Source organism: Chenopodium album, chromosome 27, assembly GCF_948465745.1.
Source record: "Chenopodium album chromosome 27, dcCheAlbu1.1, whole genome shotgun sequence".
NCBI lineage: Eukaryota > Viridiplantae > Streptophyta > Magnoliopsida > Caryophyllales > Amaranthaceae > Chenopodium > Chenopodium album.
The window spans coordinates 28,957,044-28,980,949 of NC_137860.1; the positions used below are offsets into that span (position 1 = coordinate 28,957,044).

Consider the following 23,906-nt stretch of genomic DNA (forward strand, 5'->3'; position numbering starts at 1 on the left):
TTAATTTTATGTAACAAACAAGATGGGAGGCAAATAAGTGGGTCATCAGTTTGTTATTTTAAACCAGCTTGTGCGAATTGATAGGTTAAGAGTCTGTGCTATTTGTCCCACAATTACTATACTATGTCTGAGCTTGCCTTGGTTTCGTACTAACTCCACACCTTAGCTAAGAGCCAAAAACTCTTATGAGTGTTAAAAAAAAATGTGTATTTTTGGAAAGAAAAGTAACACAATGAAATGAAAATAGTTGAACAAGTTTGATAGACTAAAGACATAACAGTGTCATACTCTTATTGTGCATTTATATAAAACACACATAATATAATTTAGATTATTACTAAAATATAGACCGTATCATACCAGCAACACAATACGCATATATCAATACAGCATAAGAAAAATAAATTTTGAAAACAAAGAATATTATTATATACTTCGTACATACTATTTTATCATTTGATATAGTAATAGTTGCACCATACCATACTATTAGAACATTATTACATACTATTTTATCATTTGATATTGTGATCATTGTTGAACCATACGTACATACCAACCGTACAACAATTGCACTAGATATTTTTTTTAACTTGTATAGACTAATTGAACTATAGAACTAGCCACTATGAGTAGTATATATAAGTGTTAGTTCTCACTTCCACTCTCATCACTCACTTCACTCCCCCCCAATTCTCAACTCAACTCCCTTAAAATTAAACCCTCTAAGACAAAACAATAAGCAAATAACTTAAGGAACAATAAAAAAAAATGTTACTAAGGAGTTCATCAACCCCTATCTTAAAATCATGGATCCCATCTTACTACACCAACTCCAACTCTTCTCCTAACAACATCAACGAACCACCCACACCGCCACCATGTCTTTCTAGAACCAACTCTATCTCCACCCGAACACCGCCGTCTTCCCCCTCTTCTCCCAACCTCAACCCCAACTCCAACACTAATAGTATTACTAACAATAACCATTTTAGAAGAGGTACTACATGCACCCCCTATGAGCTTGAACTCGACGACCCACCCTACCCTAAATCAACGCCGTTGCAAAGGATGTTCTCGAGCTCACGTCTCGATGAGGAGGTTTCGACGGAGGATAGTGGTGGAAGCGACGGTGGTGGTGGTGGTGGAAATGGATTGAATGGTGGAGATAGATATGGTGGGTCCGGGTTTAATGATAATAGTAATAGTAGTAGTAATAATAATGAGCATGGGAGTATTGAAGCGTATTATCAAAAGATGATCATGGCTAATCCTGGAGATCCTCTCTTACTTGGTAACTATGCCAAGTTCTTGAAAGATGTAAGTTGTTTAAATTAAATGTGATATTTTCTTAAGGAATTACATTTTGATCAAGTAACATTATACAAGCATGGTAATTTTGATTATGTAGTGTTAATGTGTTACTACCTTGCAACTTTGGAATATTTTATATCTCTCAAATAATACCCCCTAAGTAGCAAGTAAATGTTAACGGAGGTAGTATTATTTTATCGGATAATTTTTATGGTTATCTGGCTGTTGACGACTGTAAAAATCAAAATGGATCAAACTTCTTCTTTTTTTTTTTTTTTTTTTTTTTTTTTTTGGTATTTAGAGAGCCACAAGAGTAGGGGTGAGAATTGATCCTAGGATCTCCTAAAACCGGGAGGGAAGCTCTTACTACTTGAGCTATCCATTACTCTTCAATCAAACTTTTTATAACACTAATTATATCATCAAAATGTTATAAGTTGCTTTATAGGGCACATTAAGTATAAAGAGATTATAAAATACTTCTACTAAACCATAATTAACAAACATTAATTACACTAATTATTACGTGATTTTGTCATACATTTATTAATTAATCTTGTACCAATATAGAAAATGTAGTTTGCTCTTATAAGCATCCCTTAAAAGAGGCTATGTACATCATAACCATAAACACAAAGATGAATTTATATGAATTAGGAATGCTACGTATCTTATTTATTGTGGCAAAACAGGTATTAGTTTTCAGGAATCTTAATAATGATAAAGAGAACAAAATATTAATTATGTACGAAGTATGTAGAACCTAGAAACTTTTTGTTTGATATGATAATGCTAGTTCAACGCCTAATAACGACAACTTAGTAAGCATACTATGATTTAGAAGTAGACAAAATATTACTCCAAACTTATAATTGAAAAGGTGCTAAATTAAAATTTTTATTTATAACCAAAGAAATTGTATTGCTCATATCATTTTATGAATTATATTGTTTATTTTCACTACTATTTCACAACTAGTAATGTTCACTAATTAAATGATTGTGATTGTGCAGTGTGCATGAGCAATGATGTCCTTCCACTACTTCATTTGCTTCTTAATTTTTAGGTCTATTATAAATTAAAATCAATAAATTATATTTTATTTAATCTTTGCTGATAAAATCTATCAACTGTTAGTTTAGTTATGTACATTTAAGTGTTTAACCAATAAATTAAACAATGAATGTGGCTTGTATATATTGATAGTAGCATAAATCATCATACGGGGTATTATTTAGATTATAACGTGACAAGTGAATTGAAACTTTAAAATTAAAGTAACAACGATATTTTATATGCTCAACTTCTTTTACTTGAAAAAAAATGCCTTTCATATTCGAAATAGACTTAGCAAAATGATTGTTTAGGTGCGTGGAGATTTAGCCAAGGCAGAGGAATATTGCGGAAGAGCCATTCTAGCAAGCCCTAGTGATGCAATCATGCTATCCATGTATGCTGATATCATATGGGAGTATCGGAGGGATGGTCAATTGGCGGAGAGCTATTTTGATCAAGCAATTAAAGTTGCCCCGGAAAATTGGTAAGCTAATTTACGTGAATAATAACTGTGTGAGCTAGCTAGTAACATGATAACTAAAATCGGACATATATTGATGTATGTAACGTATACATAATGATCGATGCATGCTAATTAGTGTATGTGTTGTATTTGATGCCTCAGTTATATTCATGGCGCATACGCAAAATTCTTATGGGATGTGGAGGAAGAAGAAGCGGTAGAAGAAGAAAAGCAAGACGATATTGGTAGTCCAATTCCATCATCACCATCTTTTATGGAAGGATTGCATTATCAGTCTCCTACAAGGGTATGAATTGAATATCAAGGGTTGTTATTTGAGCATGAATTGAAGGTGTATCATTTTGGATCGTTTGCTACCCTCCTCTTACTAGCTTTATGTATATAAAATTATATTACATATAGTATGTAAATAGAGAGAAATTTTGAGAGTAACCAAAAGCATGTTAGAAATTCCCCGTCAATAAAAGGGATCGGATTTACCTTCTTCTCGATGCCTCATGGGACATCTGGTTAACATGCTTGAATTGGGCGTAATATATGTAGTAGTAAGGAAGGAAGTAGGATGCAATGTTGAATTTTTAGTTTATATATTATAAAATGTAAGTTATTATTACGCTTTCAATATTTCTGTAGTTAAATGACCAGGAAAAAAAAAAGCCTTATGACGATCTTGAACGTACCATTTTATAAAAAACGTAACTATTATAAATGCATATGTTCTTCTGGACTAAAGGAATCTTAGTTGAGATGAATTAATTAACTGAACGTAAATGGATAAAACTGGACTAAACTAAATCAAAGTGAATGGAGCTGAACTAAAATAATAATAACAACAATAATGATATTAATGAATAATATAGTCAATTAAAAAGTTAAAGGTAAACAAAAATGAACTAAATTGAACCAAATTATAGAAAATTAAAGTCCAAAAGAATATCGTAAATTTTACTCCATCACATATATTCTCCATCATACTATTTTACTATGTAGTTTTAAAATTCATCTGATACAATGTACTCGTCTTATATTTCATACTAGAAACTACAAGTCCTTGTAATTTTCAATATTGTCACTCTAGTTCTTTTAGTAAGACGATTAAAATTAATTGACAAATGACCACATGGACCACTAAAATGTCACATATAATTAGGCTAACATCACTACCACACATAGAGTTAATGTTTGTTTGATGGAGACATAGAGATAACGTAATTTACATTTTCCAATCTTATATGGTCACATGGACTATAATCACTATAATATGTATATATATATATGTAAACTAAATTGAATTTGATGACTATATTTTTAAGCCTTGGAGTAACTTTTAATTTTATTGTGTACACCGGTGTAAAATAATGGTCATTAACAGGGATAATGGGCGTCGTTTAGATAAAAAAAAATAGTTCAGATTTAAAAGGATAAGTTAAGGTCCAAAGAAATATATCAAAGTAACCTAACAACCAAAAATAGCCGCACCAACAATGTCCTCGTTCAAGATTCTTGACAAAACTTAAGGGGCACCAATTGGATCTGAATAATTAGTTGTTTAATCAAGATTTGGCTAAGCAAGTCAATTGTTGTGAGGTTACTATAATTGGGCCTGTTTACATTTACAGAATTGAGCTGAACTGAACTGACTGATTGGAGCTGAATTGAACTGAACAGAGCTGAAACAAAAATATTTTATGAGAGAGGGAAATTAGGAGCTGAACTGAACTGAACTGATTGAAGCTGAACTGAACTAAACTGATTGGAGCTGAACTGAACTGAAATTAAGTAAATGTGAACAGGCCCTTAATCAATTTTATTTTAGGTCGGATTAAACTAATTTTGTTCACGTCAAACTCGAGATATTAGCTAGTTACACACACTCTTTGGGATCTAAATCAGTCAATTTTACTAGGCCTAAAATGATTAAGTGCTCATGATCTGTAGATAAGATGTTGTTTATGTTTTTATTTTTTTGACAAATAAGATTATGTTTATGTTGGACGAATAATTTCCGCTTGAATGTGGACAATATGAAATAGACTAGATTTTTGGCGCAAAGCCACAAAGTTATGGCGAAAAATTGGCTGGTCGGTCCATAGGTAAAGGTTAAGTGATTATAATTTTAGTAGACGTTTAGTTGATTAAATGTACAGTAATATACTTTGTTTTGTGTAGTTTAATTTCTCAAGAAAAAATACAAAGCATGATTGATTGATTAAGAAAGTAAAAATAAAGTATTATAAGAATATATCGTGTCAATGTCCATGGTAATATTTGACCACCGGGCAAAAGATAATAAATCATCAAGAACAAATAAGGGAAGTATACAACATAAGAGAGTAGACCACATCTCAAATACTTGAATCGATGTCTAGTGAGTAGTGAACACATTGTTATAGAATTGTAGTTGATTTAATGCAAAGTGAAATTTTACTTTTGCTGGAATTTAAGAATGTGGAGAATTGGGGATTCAATAGTGTTTTCAACACAATTGAAAAGTGTTACAAGTTTATGTGATTACAACATATTAGAAAAGATTACACAACAATGAGTAAGCTAAGCAAAATGTATACCAATAACAGCAGTCTTTTGGTTATCTTGGCCCTGACAGTTGAACTGCAGAAACAGATGAACGACCTGTGGAACTGTAACTAGCACGGCGCCATGACAAGATCTGACTTTTAACACCTGAACTCCTTACCAAACCTGTAAAGATTCGCGAGGCTGATTGAGAAGGAATCGGAGGCTGAGGTACAGGGCAAAGACCTTCAAGCATTTGCACAACTCGAGTCATAGACGGTCTAAGGGACTTATCATCCTGTATGCACCACAGCGCGACTTTTATTGCAGTATTCACCCTTCCATCTTGCTGATCTTCTACCTTCAGCCTCGGGTCCAAAATCAGATTCATACTCCCTTGTTCCATCATTTTGAAAGCGTATGATGGTAAGTGTACTTTTTCCTTAACTTCATGATTTGGATCATAATTCTTCCTTCCACCAATTATCTCTAGCAAAACCATACCATAACTATAAACATCGCTTTTTTCAGAAATACTGCAGTTTGTAATCCATTCAGGCGCTAAGTAGCCCCTTGTACCTCTTAATGTAGTAACTATATGACTTTGCTCCTTGTTCATGAGTTTTGCTAAACCAAAATCAGAAACTTTGGCAACAAAATTTTCATCAAGTAGAACGTTTTCTGGCTTAATGTCGCAATGAATAATCTTAACATCACACATATCATGCAAATAGGCCAAACCTTTGGCTGTCCCTAGAGCAATGTTGAACCTACTTTCCCAATCTAACAAGTTTTTTCCTCGATCATTATTCTTGTTAAAGATCCAACGGTCTAATGATCCGTTTTCCATGTACTCGTATACAAGGAGCCTATGATGACTTCCCTCAGCACAAAAGCCCTTAAGCTTCACTAAATGGACATGATGTACACTTCCAATGATGCTAACCTCGGCCCTGAATTCCTTTTTCCCCTGCCCTACACCTTCGAGCTTTTTGACAGCCAATTTAGTCCCATCATCTAACAGCCCCAAGTAAACAGACCCGAATCCTCCTTGACCAAGCTTCACACTGAAGTTTTTCGTTGCAACATCAAGATCATTATAACTGTAACGAACAGGCACTCCTGTGATATTTTCAAAGAAGTTGTCCTCCTCTAGAGCCTCTCTTGAGGATTCTAACACAAATGATCTTCTCTTTTCACGGTAGTACCAGTAACCACATCCGAGGAGACCAGAGACAATCAATATGGTTCCGATAGCTATGATAACAATTATGATAGTAGACCTGACATCAAAACCATTCCCTCTTGCAGGAATAAATTCTTTATGGATATAATCGACTTGATTGGATACCTTAAGGGACAGATAATAGCCGGCATCCCCTACACCAGGATGTCGAAGACTGCCTATATTTCCAAACATGAAGCAACTTCTAGTAGCATTCTGATAAAACATTGTAACACAGGAACAATTCTGAAGGCAAGCAGTTTTGCATTCATTAATACTCGATTTCATATGTGGTTTTGTAAACTCAAGTGCAACATAATCAAACCGTGTTCCTACATCCAAAAGCCGAATTGATAAACTATTTGTAGCATTATCACAAAGGGCTGGAATACGAGGTTTGCAATCGTTAAAAGATGACAGGAGTACAGGACACTGACATAAGTTCTCCATGAAACAGGATCTTAAAGGCGAACAAGAAGAAGGTGTAGTACATGATCCTGAAGGAATCTTAAAAGACTCGGCTATTTCAGATTTAGCCTTCAGAAGATTAAAAAACTCTATTGTACCAGTTGAGCCTAACACCGCGGCCCATAATGCATTCGGATCAGATTGCTCTGAGATGTTGAACTGCCAGACTAAACCACCACTCTGATCATAGAAATTCCAAGAATTTCCCATCAGTGTTGCAGAAGAGACCTTTCCACCAGGTTTTATGACAGCTTTTCGCGAATCATTTGACATGATCCAGTAAACTTGTGGAGTTCTATAACCCGCAAACAGAACCAAATCACCAGACTTAAACATAAGATGATAATGCAAGTTTAGTTCATAAGGAAAACTTTTAAGTCTCATGTTTTTGGAAAATGATTGGCCTAGTACAAGTGTATCAGTAGGGTAATCGAAACTTTGCCAAAGAATGGTATGATTTTCGCTAAGCAAGACTAAATTTCCATTATCCATCAACTCCATTAATTTGACTCCTAGGCCAGTTGTGTTAGAAGACCAAACAACAGAAGTTGTGTTATGTAAATAAGCATTACCATTTTTGTCAAGTACAAATTTAGCTGAATTATCAACTAAAACACCTCTATTCGCGGTCCATATATTTGTGGAGCTAAATATATGCATTACTACTAGGACAAAAAATGGTGCATCTACACTAGTATAAAATCCAAAGGAAAATGTGGAGTTTTTTGAGACTAAGAACATTCCATTGTAATTATCCCATTCTTTTTGTGTTGTTTGGAAACCTAGTTTAATCTGATTAACTTGTTGATTACTTGCACTAATTATACAACTAAAATATATGGTAAAAATTAAAGAGAACAAAACATAAAATTTCATAATTTTCACCTTTATTTCATAAATTGCATACTTAAAAAAGCAGAATAGCTAGTTGAATTTGTATATTTTTTTTTTAGATATAATTGTGATAAGCTTATTTTTAAATAAGTAAGAAAAGTAGGAGAAGAAAACACCTGAAAAATAAACTCTGGAAAATCTTGAGGATTTTTTTGTGTAATGTTCCACCCTTTTTCTATTATGGGAAGTAGAATAAAGCCATAAAGTGATAGTTTTATTTTGTAATAACAAATAAAGGGTAAATTTCCTCAAGTAGTAAGGGTTAATACTTAATATAGAAAATTAGGATAGTTAAAAAGCACTTGTAGAATGATGATGTTATGGAGTGTGGGTGTTTAGCTAGCATGTAGTAACACAAGAAGTAAGCTAGCTTATATATCGGAGCTCCTAGGGAAGAGTATATATGAAAGCTTATCAACTCTCTATTTTAGATAAATAAAATGTTAAACGTAGTCCTAATTATCGTAATAAGATTTTATTACACGAACTCTTCAAATCACCTTAATTATCCGTGTTGGACTTTTGACATTCATACATGGATAAGACACTTGGACACTTCATATTTATTATAAAAATGTAGATTTTTTTTCTTCTTAAAGGGCCTGTTTACATTTACTTAATTTCAGTTTATTTAAGTTCAGCTCTAATCAATTCAGTTCAGTTCAGCCCCAATCAGTTCAGTTTAGTTTAGTTCAGTTCAGCTCCTAATTTTCTTCTCTCATAAAATATTCAATTCAGCTCAATTCAGTTCAGCTCCAATCAATTCAGTTCAGTTCAGTTCAGTTTAATTCAGCTCAGTTCAGTAAATGTGAACAGACCCAAAAAAGCCAAGTCGGATATGTAGACATTCTTCCATGTCAGGCATATCATGGATATTCAAGCTAGTCCAAGTAACATAGGAGTAAAATAGAAGTATCTATAATTAGATATATTAATTTTAAACACTAGATATGAACATATTAGATAAAATCAAAAAATTATTGAAATCATGCTATTGAGTGTATAGGAATTAATATTTTAAGGGAGAATATTTTTCCATGTTATCGAGAGAGCTAAGGCTACATTCCAGAATGTTACAATGCACAATTGGGACTATAAATAATATTACTCACCATCAAAATGGTAAATGATAATGAAATCACATGGTTGAAATGAGTATCAATATATAATTTCTATCAATAGTAAGGCATGGGCATACTTTCAAAATAATAGTTATGGATTTTGCATCAATACCGTACAATCAAATTTCGTGTGATATCCTCAAAATAGAAGTATAAAATTTGATTCATGATGATTAATCTTCCTAATTAGTAGATCATGTCTCTAAATTTAACCATGGATTTGTTCAATAATGTGCTTCGATTCACTCACTGTTCCAAGAGATACTAGAACACAATATTAGCCATATGAAAATAGATAAATATTATGGAGTAAATCACACTCTTTATAGCTTCCATCTAATAATATTTATTTCCCTATGAAAAGTTGCCACGTAAAGTAAAAGTAAAACTCAAACTTTCTGATCACTTCAAAAATGAAAAATGAGTTGAACTTTTAAGAATATATTGGAATTATTTATAATAAAATTATAATTATAGAGAAATTGATGCACTTATACAAAACAAAAGGATTTTGATAGAAATTAACAAGAAATTTTATATTGATTAATAAAAATTACTCTAATGAAGGAGCTTTATACTTCGTATTATCTTCTAAACGGCTTTGTGAGCAAGGGACTAAGAAAGACAAAAATATACGTAGTTAATAAATATCAGTTTTAATTAATGGAAACTAATAAGTATATGTAAAGGGTAGCAACTTTTGATTAAAAAGAATGAGTATAAAGTACTTTTATTTGTCAATTATAATGTGATTTAAATTTTATTCACTTTTTTTTTTTAATAAAACTGATTTTTATTTAAATTTTTAAGGTGAAGAAAACAATTCAATTTAACCGGCAATTCAATTTAACCGGCCAAAAAATAATAATAATAATAAATTTATTATTATTAACTTTATATTTAATTTTGTGAAGGGGTAATCATTTTTTTTTCTTGAACTTATTGCAAATGCTTCAATATAAAATTTTGACTCTCTTTAAAAAAAAAAAAAAAAAAAAAAAAAAAAAAAAAAAAAAAAAAAAAAAAGAGAGAGAAGAAGAAGAAGTTGACTCTTAATTGGCGAAATTCAGCAAGTTTGACCTGACAAAAAATTCTAAAGTATACCCAAGAAAGGAATAAGAATATAAAAATTCCAAACTTAGAAAGTTTGAAATCATGAAAAATGAATATCAGAATATTCATGAAGAGGACATAAACTTAAACCCAAACATGAGTTCACCTTTAATTTGCCTTATTGAAAAGGTATACCTTTGTTATAAAGGTAACTTATATACTCTTAATACAAGATTCCAAGTCTCCTTTAACAAATGATCCAAAAAAATCTTAATTTCTTTCTCTTACTTACGGAATCTTTGTACACCATATCCATAAGTTCCAACTTCTTAATTGCATCTCATCAAAGAAACCTCTTCTTAGCTTCCTATGTTCAATATTATAACTTAGACTTCCTTAATTATTCCCACATGCCTTTAAATTGTTAGTTTGTTACAAATAAACATATCTTCTATTTATACATGGAATGGTTTATCAATAGTGTTAATAACAAGCCCTTCAAACAAATGGGGTTCTTCTCTTGCTTCCTCTTCTCCCTCGCTTTGTTTTCTCATCATGGTATGTATGCCATTCTTCATTTGCATTTTCAAATCATAAGTTTCATATACCAAATTAGAAAACACGGGTAGCCAATTTCATAAATTGAGGGTACATAGCGGTATAATCTGTATGTATGTCATATTTATAAACTTGGAGTTTCTATAAAATGTCACGTTATAAAAATAAGCATTGTCTAAATAAACTTCTTTTTAGCTACTAGTTTTTGAATTTGAACTTATGAATTACGTGCGTATGCATGCCTTGTTATTAATTATTTGTTATAGCTTAATCTTTTCATTACTAACTCAATTTTATTTTTTCACATTATTCCTTGCAGCTTTAACTGCAAATGCATTCACGGGAACATACGGGGTGAACTACGGAAGAATAGCGGATAACCTCCCACCTCCGGAAAGTGTAGTAACCCTCCTCAAAGCCGCGAAAATAAAGAACACAAGGATTTACGATGCTGATCATAGTGTCCTAACCGCGTTTGCAAATAGTGGAATCGAAATCATAGTAGGACTAGGGAACGAATTCTTGAAGGATATAGCAGCAAATGGAGAACGAGCCGTGGATTGGATCAAGGAGAACATAGAGCCATTTGTTCCCAAGACTAAAATCGTTGGAATCGCGGTAGGTAACGAAATTTTAGGCAGCACGGGCGGGCAAGACCTATGGGAAGCCTTAGTACCCGCGGTAAAAAACATGTACCTAGCCCTCGAACGCCTTCAATTAGCTAATTCAATCCAACTCTCTAGCCCTCACTCAGAGGCCGTGTTCGCCACATCCTTCCCTCCCTCGGCGGGGGCATTTAGGGAAGAAATAATGCCTTACATGAGGCCACTCTTACAATTTTTCTCCCAAGTTGGCTCCCCTTTTTACATAAATGCCTACCCTTTTTTAGCCTACATTAGTGATCCTACACATATTGATGTTAACTATGCCCTATTTAAGAAAAACCCCGGGATTTTCGACACAAAAACGAGACTTCACTATGATAACATGTTCATGGCACAAATCGATGCAGCTTATGCTGCACTAGAGAAGGTAGGGTATACCAAGATGGAGGTGATCGTGTCCGAGACCGGGTGGGCTTCCAAGGGGGATCCGAACGAGGTCGGAGCCACTTTGAAAAATGCAAGGACGTACAATTATAATCTAAAGAAGTTGTTGTACAAGAAGAAAGGAACACCTTACAAACCACATACACCTATTAAGGCATATATTTTTGCCTTGTTCAATGAAAATTTGAAGCCTGGACCTACTTCTGAGAGAAACTTTGGGTTGTTTAAGCCTGATGGTAGCGTTGCTTATCACATTGGTTTTACTGGCATTAATTCAGCTCCTTCATTAAAGGTACGATTCGTTATTTTTTTTATCAATTATTCGTTACAATTGATAAGGGCTTGCTCGTTATTGTTGCTAGCTAGTATTGACTATTGAATATAAATTATACTATGTGTCATATAATGATTCACGTATGAAATCCAAAATTAAAAATTGACAATTGTACCAAAATCTGACCTTACTTTATAAAATTATAAATTAAATTCAGATAAAATTTGGTACCACAAATAACGTGGTACAGTACTTGATTTTTTACTAGGATCTAATTAATAAATTTCAATTTTTTAGTAAAAGATGGAATTAAATTGTTTTCTTTGTGTATATATATTCCTTTATAGTGAATATAATTAATATTTGAAAAACTTGTAAATGCAGGCACTTGGAGCGCAAGGGTGGTTTGGATGCTCCTACTTGTTTCTAATTACAATATGCACGGCATCAATACTTTTGAATGTTATCTCCTAATTTTTGGGGAATTTTTTATAATTTGTTTAGCCTGTTATATATGTGTACATGGAGAACTTTAGAACTAATGCAATTTTATAAAGTGTGTATGGAATTAATTCTTTGTACAAATATAAAATTTCTAATTAAATTCTGAAAGGCCTGACTGCTGCTGACTTTAATTGAAGAACGTATTGGATTGATCAAAGTAACATTCATCATGAGCCGAGCTAGACTAAAAAAATTTATATACACTAGGGTACAAGGTGTAAAAAAAACTACCCTTAAATGTACCTACCTCTATGTGTTTTTCCTGAAGGTATATAAGAGGTGTTAAAGCCAGATCGGACTATATCCTAAAAAAATTTTGATTTAGCCATAAAATTAAATCAAAGTAATTATACATGTATAACCATATAATGCATCCCCAAATGTTTCCCGAAAAAATCGAGCACGACCACATTACGAGTCGGGAAATGGCTGCTTGAACCTGGCCGGCTGCTCATGCTCATGCTCAAGCTCAACTCTAATCAAGATACCTGGCCGGCTGCTCATGCTCAACTCTAATCAAGATATTCTCTTATTACAAAGTTCAATCATCATTCTATCTTCTCTGTTTCTAATAACTCAATGAATAACCTATCCGAAATTGTTAACTTTTGCTTTTGTTAGTGTTTAATTGTTAACTATCTTCTCTGTTTCTAAACACCATATAAGATCAATTCGTAATGTAGAAATTCATCCAAATTGATCAACTAGTATTGATTTGTATTAGTTCAAAAGACTAAAATTGGGAATTCAAGAAAAGGAAATTAAAAAAAAAAAAAAAAAACATTTAGCAGATAACAGAGAGGAATCATCAAAGGAGTAATTCGAAATTGATCAGTTTTTGTATTAGTTCAAAAGTAATGAAATTGGGAATTCAAGAAAAGGGTTATAAAAAATTCAATTTATTCCAAACGCAGATTAAAGAAGGAATAATTAAAGGATCAATTTGAAACTGATCAACATTTGTATTGATAAATAAAAGTAATGAAATTGAGAATTCAAGAAATGGGAAATTTCCAAAAAAAAAAAAAAAAAAAATACCTGGGTGGTTGAAATGCAGAAAACAGAGAGGAGATTGTTGAAACTTTTCGATTGATTACTACTCCGTATAAGTTAGAGAGATTGGGATAAATTATGCCCAAAAAAAAAATGGGGATTTAGGGTTCTACCAAACAACACCTCCAAGGCTCCAACAACGCACTTTTGTTTTATAAAAAATAATATTTTTTATTTCAATTACAATATAATGTCAAAAAATATTATATAAATATTTTTACACAAAATTCATTGAGTTTAGAATATTTGCCAAATCATGATATGATTTTTTTTTTTTTTGGTGAACGATATGATATTTTTAATGTCAATTACTATATAAAGATTATTACACCTGATTCATTGTATTTAGAGTATTTACCAAATCATGATATGATTTACAAAATTAAAATTTACCAAAATATGGAAAAAATATTGAGCATTTTTTTGAATAAATATTATTGAATAAGTTTCATTTTTCCTTAAAATAAAAGAATCATTTTAACCCGGTATAAACCAACTTGTTATAACCTGAATTGAAATTGACAAACCCAACCCAAACCCGAATTGTTTATCCGAATCGACACCCATGCAGCCATGCTTTCACTCCAAACCACTACTTTAACAATCACTCCCACACCAATCACCAATGTGCCAGACTTTCATATTTGACTATTAGATATGAACCCCAATTTCAGATTGACTCAAAGTAATAAGAACTTAACTTCAGCTGCAAATTATACGAGTACCAATTTCCTCAAAAAAATCCCATCAAAATTTCCCCAAATTTGAACTCCGCAAGTAAGCTATGTCGAATTCAGAGGAAATCAAAATTGCAGCAGATTCATCCAACTCCGTGAATGTTCCAGAACATCTCATAATTGATCAAATTCTCCCAAGACTTCCGGTAAAAACCCTAATTCGCTTCAAATCAGTTTCCAAATTATGGCTTTCTACAATTTCTAATCGTCAATTTGCTAAATCCCATCTCAATTTATCTTCCTCCGGTCAATTCCTATTGTTGATTGCAAATAAAATTAATCATCAATTATTGTTATTGCCTTATGATGAGCTCAACAATTTAAAACCCCCTTTAGTTTTAGATTTAGGTTATTCTCTATATTTTGATCGAAATGTGGAGGGAGTACATATTGTGGGTAGTTCTAATGGTCTGGTTTGCTTGCATATTGTTATGAGTGATGAATACATTAAGTTTTTTTCCTTCTTCTGTGTGTTTAATCCTGCTACAAAAGAGTGTTGTGAGATTATTAATCCTACTAGTCAACAAGTCAAGTCGATTAGTTATTGGTTTGGCTACATTCCGTCTATAGACGACTACAGGATTGTTTTCGCTTCATTTAAGTCTAATGGTCGAGGGTTTCGTTTTCATCGTTTTTATTTGTATTCTTTGAGGATTGGGAAGTGGAAACTTATTAGTGATCTTGAAGGGAATTGTAATTGCTTGTATGATAAATTGTTTACCTCGACAACGGTCTTTGGTGATGTTTTGTATTGGTCTCCAACAAAACTTCACTCTTTAGAGAGACCCAAGCGCATTATTGGTTTTGATTTAGTTAATGAGCAATTGAAACAAGTTCCATTCATGGATTGGTTGAATCAGTATGATTCTGCAAACTTTTTTGTAATGAATGGGTATTTGTCATTGCTTTGTTCTTCTTCTTGTCAAAATCCTGATATTTGGACGATGAGAAAACATGATGATTGGAATTCTTGGGAGAAATCTTTTTCTATTCCAGTTGAAGATGAGTTTATTGATACTGTCACTCCCACCGGAAAGTTCTTGTTGGTACGTCGTCATAGCCAGCAGTATAAGATAATTGGCTTTAATAAGGATACTCAAGAACTATTCCAGGGAGATGCTTACATTCCTAAGGAAAAAATATTTCTTCCAAGAGCAACAGGTTATGTTGAGAGTCTCATTTCTCCTTTTGGAACAATGGAGTCCAACGAGCATTAGTATGCTTTTCCCCTTCGATTGGTGCAGGAAACCCCGAATGTGGTAATTAACTGTCCACTTTTGCCTTGGATTTTATCCCTTCACAGCTCCTATGATAATAATATTTGGATGGGATACTTTTTGGGCCCTCCTTTGGCGAATTTGGATTAGTAGAAATGCTTGGTGCTTTGATAAGAAAGGGTGCCTGTGGAAGCCACAATTCATAGGGCAGTCGGCATTGTTGGGGTATTTGAGATAGCTAATGCTCTTTTCCCTTCTCTGCTGCTGGATACAAGTTACAATCCATAAGTGGGCTGCTCCCCCTTCAGGCTTCTACAAGCTAAACTCGGATGCTTCTTGCTGTGGTGATGGTGTTACAGGTTTGGCCGTTTGGGTGGAGTTGTTCGTGACTGTGTGGACGTGCATTACTGTGCAAGGTGAGATGCGTGCTGATGTTGCAGAAGCTATGTCTGCTAGACATGCTTTGTCTATTGCTATTGAGTCGGGTATAACAAAAATCATCCTTGAGTCTGATTGTTTGAAGCTGATCCACAATCTGAAGCGTAAGAAAAGAGAAAACTCTGATTTTGGCCGCATAACGAATGATATTCTCAATCTGTATAATAGATGCACCTCCATTGATTATGCTCATGTTGGTAGAGAGGGCAATGGTGTCCCATAGGCTTGCTTTTATTAGCAGAAACTATAGTGAGATTTGGGGTGACCCATGGGTTCCGACTCAGCCTAACTTTAGGCCTCATCCTTTACAGCAGAGATAGAACAGCCACCCCACCCGGCTGTGTTAGTGAGCTTATCAGCAATGAAGCGTGGGATATGGAGGCCCTTGTCACTCATTTTAGCAGTTGGGAAATTGAGGAAATCACCAAAATTCCCCTTGGCAGGTTCTGCACTTCTGATTTTTGGTCCTGGCACCACTCGAAGAATGGCCTTTTTTCTGTTAGAAGTGTGTGTTATGTGCAATAAAATGCTATAAATTCTAATCATCCTTCTTCGTCTATGAACTCTTGTTCTTCACATTGGGGCAGGTTGTGGAATGCGAAAATCCCTTTAAAATCAAATTGTTTGGGTGGAGTGTTCTTCATGATGCCATTGCTGTAAGACAGACTTTGAAAAGAAGAGGTATGAGCTTAGATTCTACTTGCCCCTGCTGTGGTGAAAATGTTGAGACTACTATGCATGCTCTTTTCCTGTGCTCAGATGCTAAACGTGTGTGGTATGCTTCCCCGCTCCGTTTTGATTCATCGTGTGGGGAGGCTATGGCTCTTAAGAAATTTTGGGGTATGCTGACCTCAAAATTCAAAGATAAATTATGGTGGGATGACTTTTGGTATATTTTGTGGGGGGGGGGGGGGGGGGGGTATGGCTGAAACGCAACTCTTGGTTGTTTGAGAAAAAAAGCACTCTTGTTGAAGAGGTGTTACTGAAGGCGGTATCCATTGTGGGTGAGTATGCTAAAGGAAATGATCCTTCCCCTTCTGAGCTGAATACTACATAGGCAAGCACTGCTGTTTGGACTCCCCCGCTTTCTGGTTTTGTCAAAATTAACTCAGATGCTGCTTGTTTCAATGATGGTGTGGTTGGTTGTGGTGGTGTTATGCGTGGCTGGGAAGGTGATTTATTCGCTGCAACTTGCTGTACTTTCAAGCTAAAGGGCCTGTTGACGTCATTATTGCTGAGGCAATGGCAGCTAGACATGCTGTTACAATGGTCATGGAGACGGGCTTCTCGCATTTGATCCTTGAGGTGGACAACCTGAACCTCTATCATAAATTGAAGAAAGGCAAACGTGACAACTCGAGGCTCGGAATCATTGTGAATGCCATTCTTTTTCTAGCTAATTTATGCTTATCTTTTGATTATGCTTTTGTGGGGAGAAGAGGGAATGGGGTGGCTCATAAACTAGCCAACATTATTAGAGAGTATGATGGTTTAAGGGTGTGGACCGAAGAGGTTCCCCCTAGCATTGTAGCAGCTGTTATTTTTGACACTCCCTAACTTTCTCTTAATATAGTTTGATTTATTTTTCTCGTCAAAAAAAAAAAAAAAAAAAAAAAAAAAAAAAGGTTAGCAAATGTTTATTCAAAAAAGTTTGTTTGCTTTTTCAAATATCGTTGTTGATAAAATGTGGAACCACCCGAAAAGATTAGCAAATATACGCCATTTTTGGCGATGATGAGGAGCACTTTTGGACTTCTTATTATAAAAAGATGAAAATGAAAATGTTCTTGACAAAGTTGGTGGACCGCATCGCTAATTCATTGCCACTAGGCCCATTATAGCAATTTTAGTTTTTATTTAGAAAAACATGAGTAAACTATTGAATTTTTTGAAAGTATATTGATTATTGAAGGCCAAAGATGTTGATATTGGTCCTAAGTCTTGAATAAAACTCTTATGATTTTTATCAAATACTCCTTACAATATTTTCTGAGATGCAATTTTTTTTATAGTTTTTTTTTTTATTATTATTTTTTTAGAGAGCCATAAGGGCGAGTGATAAAAATTGATACTAGGATCAGCTGAAATCGAAAGAAAAGCTTTAACAACTTGAACTATCCCTTAGTCTCGGCAAAAAATAAACATAATAAAACAAAATAATTATCGGTACTTAAATGAATAAATGGGGATATTAAGCTATTGTGACACCCCAATCAGAAAAATATCAGAATAATGGGTAATAAATTATTAAATAAATTGAAACATGATAAATGGCTACTCTGCTTGCAATCTCAAACTAATCCATCATTTCTCACTAATCCCTAGTAAAGATAAATAAAAAATCAAAAAAAAAAAAAAAAATGGAACAAATAATTATGCCATACTTGGTATGTGTTATTAAATTATTGGAAGCCTGGACCTACTTCTGAGAGAAACTTGGTATGTGTTATTAAAAAAATGGAACAAATAATTATGCCATACTTGGTATGTGTTATTAAAAAAATGGAACAAATAATTATGAAAATTTGAAGCCTGGACCTACTTCTGAGAGAAACTTTGGGTTGTTTAAGCCTGATGGTAGCGTTGCTTATCATATTGGTTTTACTGGCATTCATTCAGCTCCTTCATTAAAGGTACGATTCGTTATTTTTTAGGAAAATTTGTCAAGAATAAGTCAACCTTTGTTTAGTTAGCTCAAAATAAGTCAACCTTTTAATTAACTAAAATTAAGTCAACCTTTATAAAGTATCTTTCCAAAATGAGTTATGGCCTGTTGAACATTGGGGAAACCAGTTATTTCGGTAAATTATGCCATGTGTCAATATGTGGTTGGTGCTCTATTTAAAAATTTAATTAAGATTTATTTTTGATTAATTGTTATTTATATAAAATAAAAAATAATAATAATAATAATAAAAAAGAAACCTGTTTTTGGAAAAAAAAGCCTTTTTTTTATTAACAATTACTTCGCTTTTTTCAATTAACAATTTCTTCAATTATTAATTTTTTTTTATAAAAAAAATAATGCATCAAAAAAAAAAAAAATGAATCGACGCCGCTTGAATTACCGTCGATCCTACAATGGCTTGATTCTTTTCAGGTTTCCAGCTACGAAAACCAATATCACTAATCTACTGATATTATTAGCTAATAATATGTGCTAATTTTAAGAATTTTTTTTTATTCTTCACTTATTAACACTTATTAATTACTAGCTTAATTTGTGTTTCTGTTATAAGTTTTGAACCTGTGAATTTATATTGATAAGCTGTAAGAATTTCGTTCGAATTTCATGATTTGAGCTCAGTTGTAGATCTTGAAATTCTCTGTATTATAATGCCTATTTTTTTTGTTCAACTTAAGGTTTAATTTTCGATTTAGCTAAACAATTTGATTGATTTCATTAATATTCGAGCTCACCAAGTTCGCCAGATATTCATTGAAGTTGTTCATTGAACATTTCCTCCGGCGAATTTCCGGCGACCTAGAAGCGAAAGAGGTAAGGGGAAGCGGGAAAGGAGAAAGGAAGGGATGTGGCCATGTGGGTGTTGTGGGTGGGAAAAGGGAGGGGATGGGGTCGACCGGCTGCCGGTGTCAAGGGATCTAATGAGGAGGGGGGCAGGCAGTGGGTGGAACTACTTGGGATTTTTATTTTATTTTATTTTTATTTGTTGATTGGAAGTAATTATAATTAACCTAGAATGAAATTTAATAAGTTTTTAATTAAAACAATATGACTTGTTTAGTAGGTAGTAGATCATTGTACCTATTAAAAGAAAATACCCTTTAAAAGTTGGCTTATTTTGAGTTAATAAAAAAATTGGCTTATTTTGAGCTAATCATGTAAAGGTTGGCTTATTCTTGACAAATTTTCCTATTTTTTATTTCATTTTTTTTTATCAATTATTCGTTACAATTGATAAGGGCTTGTTCGTTATTGTTACTAGCTAGTATTGACTATTGAATATAAACTATACTAATATACTATTAGTCATATAATAATTCACGTATGAAATCCAAATTTGAAATTTGAAAATTGACAATTGTACCAAAATATGACCTTACTTTATAAAACTATATATTAAATTCAGATAAAATTCGGAACCACAAATAACGTGGTACTTAATTTTTTACTAGGATCTAATTAATAAATTTTGATTTTTTGGTAAAAAAAAAAATGGAATTAAATTGTAAATATAATTAATATATATATTCCTTTATTGTGAATATAATTAATATTTGAAAAACTTGTAATTGCAGGCACTTGGAGCGCAAGGGTGGTTTGGATGCTCCTACTTGTTTCTAATTACAATATGCACGGCATCAATACTTTTGAATGTAATCTCCTAATTTTTTGGGGAATTTTTTTATAATTTCTTTAGCCTGTTATATATGTGTACATGGAGAACTTTAGAGCTAATGCAATTTTATAAAGTGTGTATGGAATTAATTCTTTGTACAAATACAAAATTTCTAATTAAATTCTGAAAGGCCTGACTGCTGTTGACTTTAATTGAAGAACGTATTGGATTGATCAAAGTAACATTCATCATGGGCCGAGCTAGACTAAAAAAAATTATATACACTAGGATACAAGGTGTAAAAAAAACTACCCTTAAATGTACCTACCTCTATGTGTTTTTCCTGAAGGTATATAAGAGGTGTTAAAGCCAGATCGGACTATATCCTAAAAAAAATTTGATTTAGCCATAAAATTAAATCAAAGTAATTATACATGTATAACCATATAATGCATCCCCAAATGTTTCCCGAAAAAATCGAGCACGACCACATTACGAGTCGGGAAATGGCTGCTCGAACCTGGCCGACTGCTCATGCTCAACTCTAATCAAGATATTCTCTTATTACAAAGTTCAATCATCATTCTATCTTCTCTGTTTCTAATAACTCAATGAATAAACTAACCCGAAATTGTTAACTTTTTGCTTTTGTTAGTGTTTAATTGTGACTTCTGTTGTGATCAACATTACAAGTCCAACCAAATCAAGAAAACCGGGCCTATTAGTTGGCAGCCCTATTTTGCTAACATTCTTTCTATTATTGGGCCTATTGGGCCTCTACAAATCCTGAATCCCCAAGAAAAATTATAAACCAAACTTTCGTACGGAGTACAAGTTATTGTACTCGTATCCATCATTGCTTCAAACAAGTTTGGTAACTAAAGTATGTTAAACACCATATACGATCAATTCGTAAATCGTAATGTAGAATGTCATCACCGGCTTCTATAATAAAGCATGTTAAACACCATATAAACATATATATGACATTATCACATAACGTGTATATATCTTTATTTTGTATTTCACACGCGTTTTGAATTTGCACCTCATGAACGGACTCTAGACTCTAAAGTCCGCAATAATCATAACATTTGATTGCTAAATGAGCTCTTCACAAATTAAAGGCTAGAGGTCTCTTCGATTCTCCAACAACCAATTGTGCTCAACTTCAAAATTGGTTTAGACTAATCATGGGATTCATGGCCATGTTTGGTCGGCCACATAAAGCAACATATGTACTATGATCTTCTCAATTTCTCATGCGGTTATTAAATTTCTGAACCACTATATTACTCCTATTTCATGATTTGTGTTGGTTCACTTAATTAACCACCTTACATAATGCTTTAAATATTGATTAGACTTAAAGAATCATTAACCTTTTCTATTCTAAATGTATGTGCTAACTAAAAAGGAGGATGTAATGAAAGATGAACTTTCAATGAGAAAAAAGACTTTAGGATTTGTTACTCTCCACCGGCCTAACATTCCAATGAACCACTTTATTCACGAATAATATCGCGACTAATTATCTTTAGTATTCGTGTGTAACAAAATGAAAGGAATTTGAGGCAAGATTTGACATCAACATTGTTCTTAATCATGTGATTCCTTGAGCTAAACTAATCCGTTTTGAAGAATTCGATATTCTTTGGGTGTGGAAGGTAAATTATTATGTGCACTCGAAAAGTATCAAAGATTTTAAAGGTCAGTACTATTGTGCACATGCATATATTAGACTAGTAGAAGATCATATAATAGCCTTTTATATATGATTATAAATTAAACCACGTTATACCAGAAATATACGAAGTATAATAACAAGTTTTAGATTATATATTGAGCTATTTGCAATTTGTAATCATTCTAGAAACATTAAACAATATAGTTCAAGAGATGGCCACGTACATAATAGGATATTGGGTTGGTTTAAAGCGCAGCAAATCTTTTATATAATTATAATTATTAAAATTATCTGATTATATTTTTGTCAAATATGCTCACAACTGAAAGATCGTATATTCTCTTAATTATGATCTCATTAGCATTATTTGGCTTATACGGAGTATTAGTTATATACATGATGATTACAGTGTGATTGCTGATTAGCTGATATATTCCTAGAAGAGACATGCAACTATGCAAGGATATTTATGGTGATCTCCTATAACAAACACAAGGACGCGTCAAATGATAAAAAAATTTTAAAAAAAAATTCAAGGACATGATGTTAATTAAATATATACTGTACATAATATCAATAATTCTCGAAATGTTTATCATGATTATTTACATAATGAATGACAAGATTAATTCCATAATCAGATCCATCAACGTACCGACACTGTGATGGATCATGTACTGATGTACAAGTGCTAACATAAGTACATAACCATTCAGGTAATTTAAGATGTGTTTTCTTCACTTGATATATACGGAGTATTGAATTTAAATTATTTTGCTAAAGTTAAATTATTATTAAAAAGAAAAAAAAAATTCAAAATCCATCACGTCAAATAAAGGCTTGGAATCATCTAGTTTATTAAAATAAAGTTCATTTATATATGTATAATTAAAAAAATAATTAAGATATGTTTATATATTGAAATTTAGCCCTAGGCCATCAGGCCCTAGGTAGTTCATGCATGGGACCGAAACACATGCATAAAGAAAGAGGAGGTGGGAAGACGACTCACACTTTGATTTAATAATTTTAATGATATGATGTTGATATGTTTGATGTTGTTGTTATTGAGGAAGACTATACGATGATGAGTGGTGGTGGTGGTGGTACCCTAAATATTGATCAAGACATTAGACATGCATATAAATGGTGAAAATTAAACGTGAAAGAATATGAATGAAGGGATTATATTAGTGGTGATTGAAATTTGAAAAGTCCAACTTTTTAGATCGCTAAGTTAATTAGATAGTATCTATTCAAAAAAGTTAATTAGATAGTAGATACAGAATATCTCCTATTTTGAAGCTAAATCTTTGACGTAGTTAAATTGAATTTGTTGGAATGTTACATATGTTAGTCACTTGCTTTGTTAGTAATTTAATGAGCATATATGTTATCTTTTTGGTACAAGTAATAATTCTATCGTTACTTTTGCATGTCACAATAGCTAGTATAGATAGATGGTGGGGAACTCACCTTATGACTTTGTTCAATTTTATTATCATAATCTTTTACTTATGAGCGAGAAAGTACGTATTGTATACACTCCTCTCGCTAAGCTACTCTTATAGCTAGACCGACTAACATATGAAAAACGTCAATTTAGTAGGATCTTTGTCCTCGAAAAAACGAAGTATAAGTGCAAAGATAATGTACAAAATGGATCAAGGGTTTGAATTTTCGCCGGGACCAGATGCACACGTCCTCCTTAGCCGAAAGTGGGTTTGAAGTGGAAAGATTGCTTAACCCAAATTGTCTAACAAGTGTATTTTTTTTGCGGCTAATTTTGCTTAATTATTAAAGAACAAAGTTTCTTTGTAGTACTCATACTAAACTATTGTAGTACTACAAAAGCATTAACATACACGCCGCAAATGACCATTAGTAGTCATACTAATTTAGTTAACCGTATATGATAAAGTTTGGGTTAATATAGTTAATTAATTCATCAATGTGATC

The 23,906-nt window shown here is 32.9% G+C and overlaps 4 protein-coding genes and 1 pseudogene across 4 annotated transcripts; 4 read left to right on the forward strand and 1 right to left on the reverse strand.

The window, feature by feature from the left end:
* Positions 1-688: 688 nt before the first annotated feature.
* On the forward strand, positions 689-3,343 carry LOC145621403 (uncharacterized). Its single transcript, XM_081676139.1, has 3 exons — positions 689-1,320; positions 2,682-2,854; positions 2,996-3,343. The coding sequence occupies exons 1-3, from the start codon at positions 772-774 to the stop codon at positions 3,144-3,146; spliced, it is 873 nt and encodes a 290-aa protein (XP_081532265.1). The 5' UTR covers positions 689-771; the 3' UTR covers positions 3,147-3,343.
* A 2,098-nt stretch (positions 3,344-5,441) lies between these two features.
* On the reverse strand, positions 5,442-7,937 carry LOC145619961 (G-type lectin S-receptor-like serine/threonine-protein kinase SD2-5 pseudogene; annotated as a pseudogene).
* Positions 7,938-10,460: 2,523 nt separating this feature from the next.
* On the forward strand, positions 10,461-12,622 carry LOC145620968 (glucan endo-1,3-beta-glucosidase 14-like). The gene is made up of 3 exons (XM_081675707.1): positions 10,461-10,687; positions 11,007-12,028; positions 12,395-12,622. The coding sequence occupies exons 1-3, from the start codon at positions 10,591-10,593 to the stop codon at positions 12,482-12,484; spliced, it is 1,209 nt and encodes a 402-aa protein (XP_081531833.1). The 5' UTR covers positions 10,461-10,590; the 3' UTR covers positions 12,485-12,622.
* Positions 12,623-14,351: 1,729 nt separating this feature from the next.
* LOC145619962 (F-box/kelch-repeat protein At3g06240-like) lies at positions 14,352-15,521 on the forward strand. Its single transcript, XM_081674634.1, has one exon. It carries the CDS (start codon positions 14,352-14,354, stop codon positions 15,519-15,521), a length of 1,170 nt encoding a protein of 389 aa, XP_081530760.1.
* A 241-nt stretch (positions 15,522-15,762) lies between these two features.
* Positions 15,763-16,182, forward strand: LOC145619963 (uncharacterized). Its single transcript, XM_081674635.1, has one exon. It carries the CDS (start codon positions 15,763-15,765, stop codon positions 16,180-16,182), a length of 420 nt encoding a protein of 139 aa, XP_081530761.1.
* The last annotated feature ends 7,724 nt before the right edge of the window (positions 16,183-23,906 follow it).

Excerpts from the sequence above, each read along its gene's own strand:
- LOC145621403 (XM_081676139.1), top strand. The coding sequence starts at position 772 with ATGTTACTAAGGAGTTCATCAACCCCTATCTTAAAATCATGGATCCCA. Across the intron at positions 1,321-2,681 it reads ATGCCAAGTTCTTGAAAGAT|GTGCGTGGAGATTTAGCCAA; the intron begins GTAAGTTGTTTA and ends ATGATTGTTTAG. Across the intron at positions 2,855-2,995 it reads AAAGTTGCCCCGGAAAATTG|TTATATTCATGGCGCATACG; the intron begins GTAAGCTAATTT and ends TTGATGCCTCAG.
- LOC145620968 (XM_081675707.1), top strand. The coding sequence starts at position 10,591 with ATGGAATGGTTTATCAATAGTGTTAATAACAAGCCCTTCAAACAAATG. Across the intron at positions 10,688-11,006 it reads CGCTTTGTTTTCTCATCATG|CTTTAACTGCAAATGCATTC; the intron begins GTATGTATGCCA and ends TATTCCTTGCAG. Across the intron at positions 12,029-12,394 it reads ATTCAGCTCCTTCATTAAAG|GCACTTGGAGCGCAAGGGTG; the intron begins GTACGATTCGTT and ends TTGTAAATGCAG.
- LOC145619962 (XM_081674634.1), top strand. The coding sequence starts at position 14,352 with ATGTCGAATTCAGAGGAAATCAAAATTGCAGCAGATTCATCCAACTCC.
- LOC145619963 (XM_081674635.1), top strand. The coding sequence starts at position 15,763 with ATGCTCTTTTCCCTTCTCTGCTGCTGGATACAAGTTACAATCCATAAG.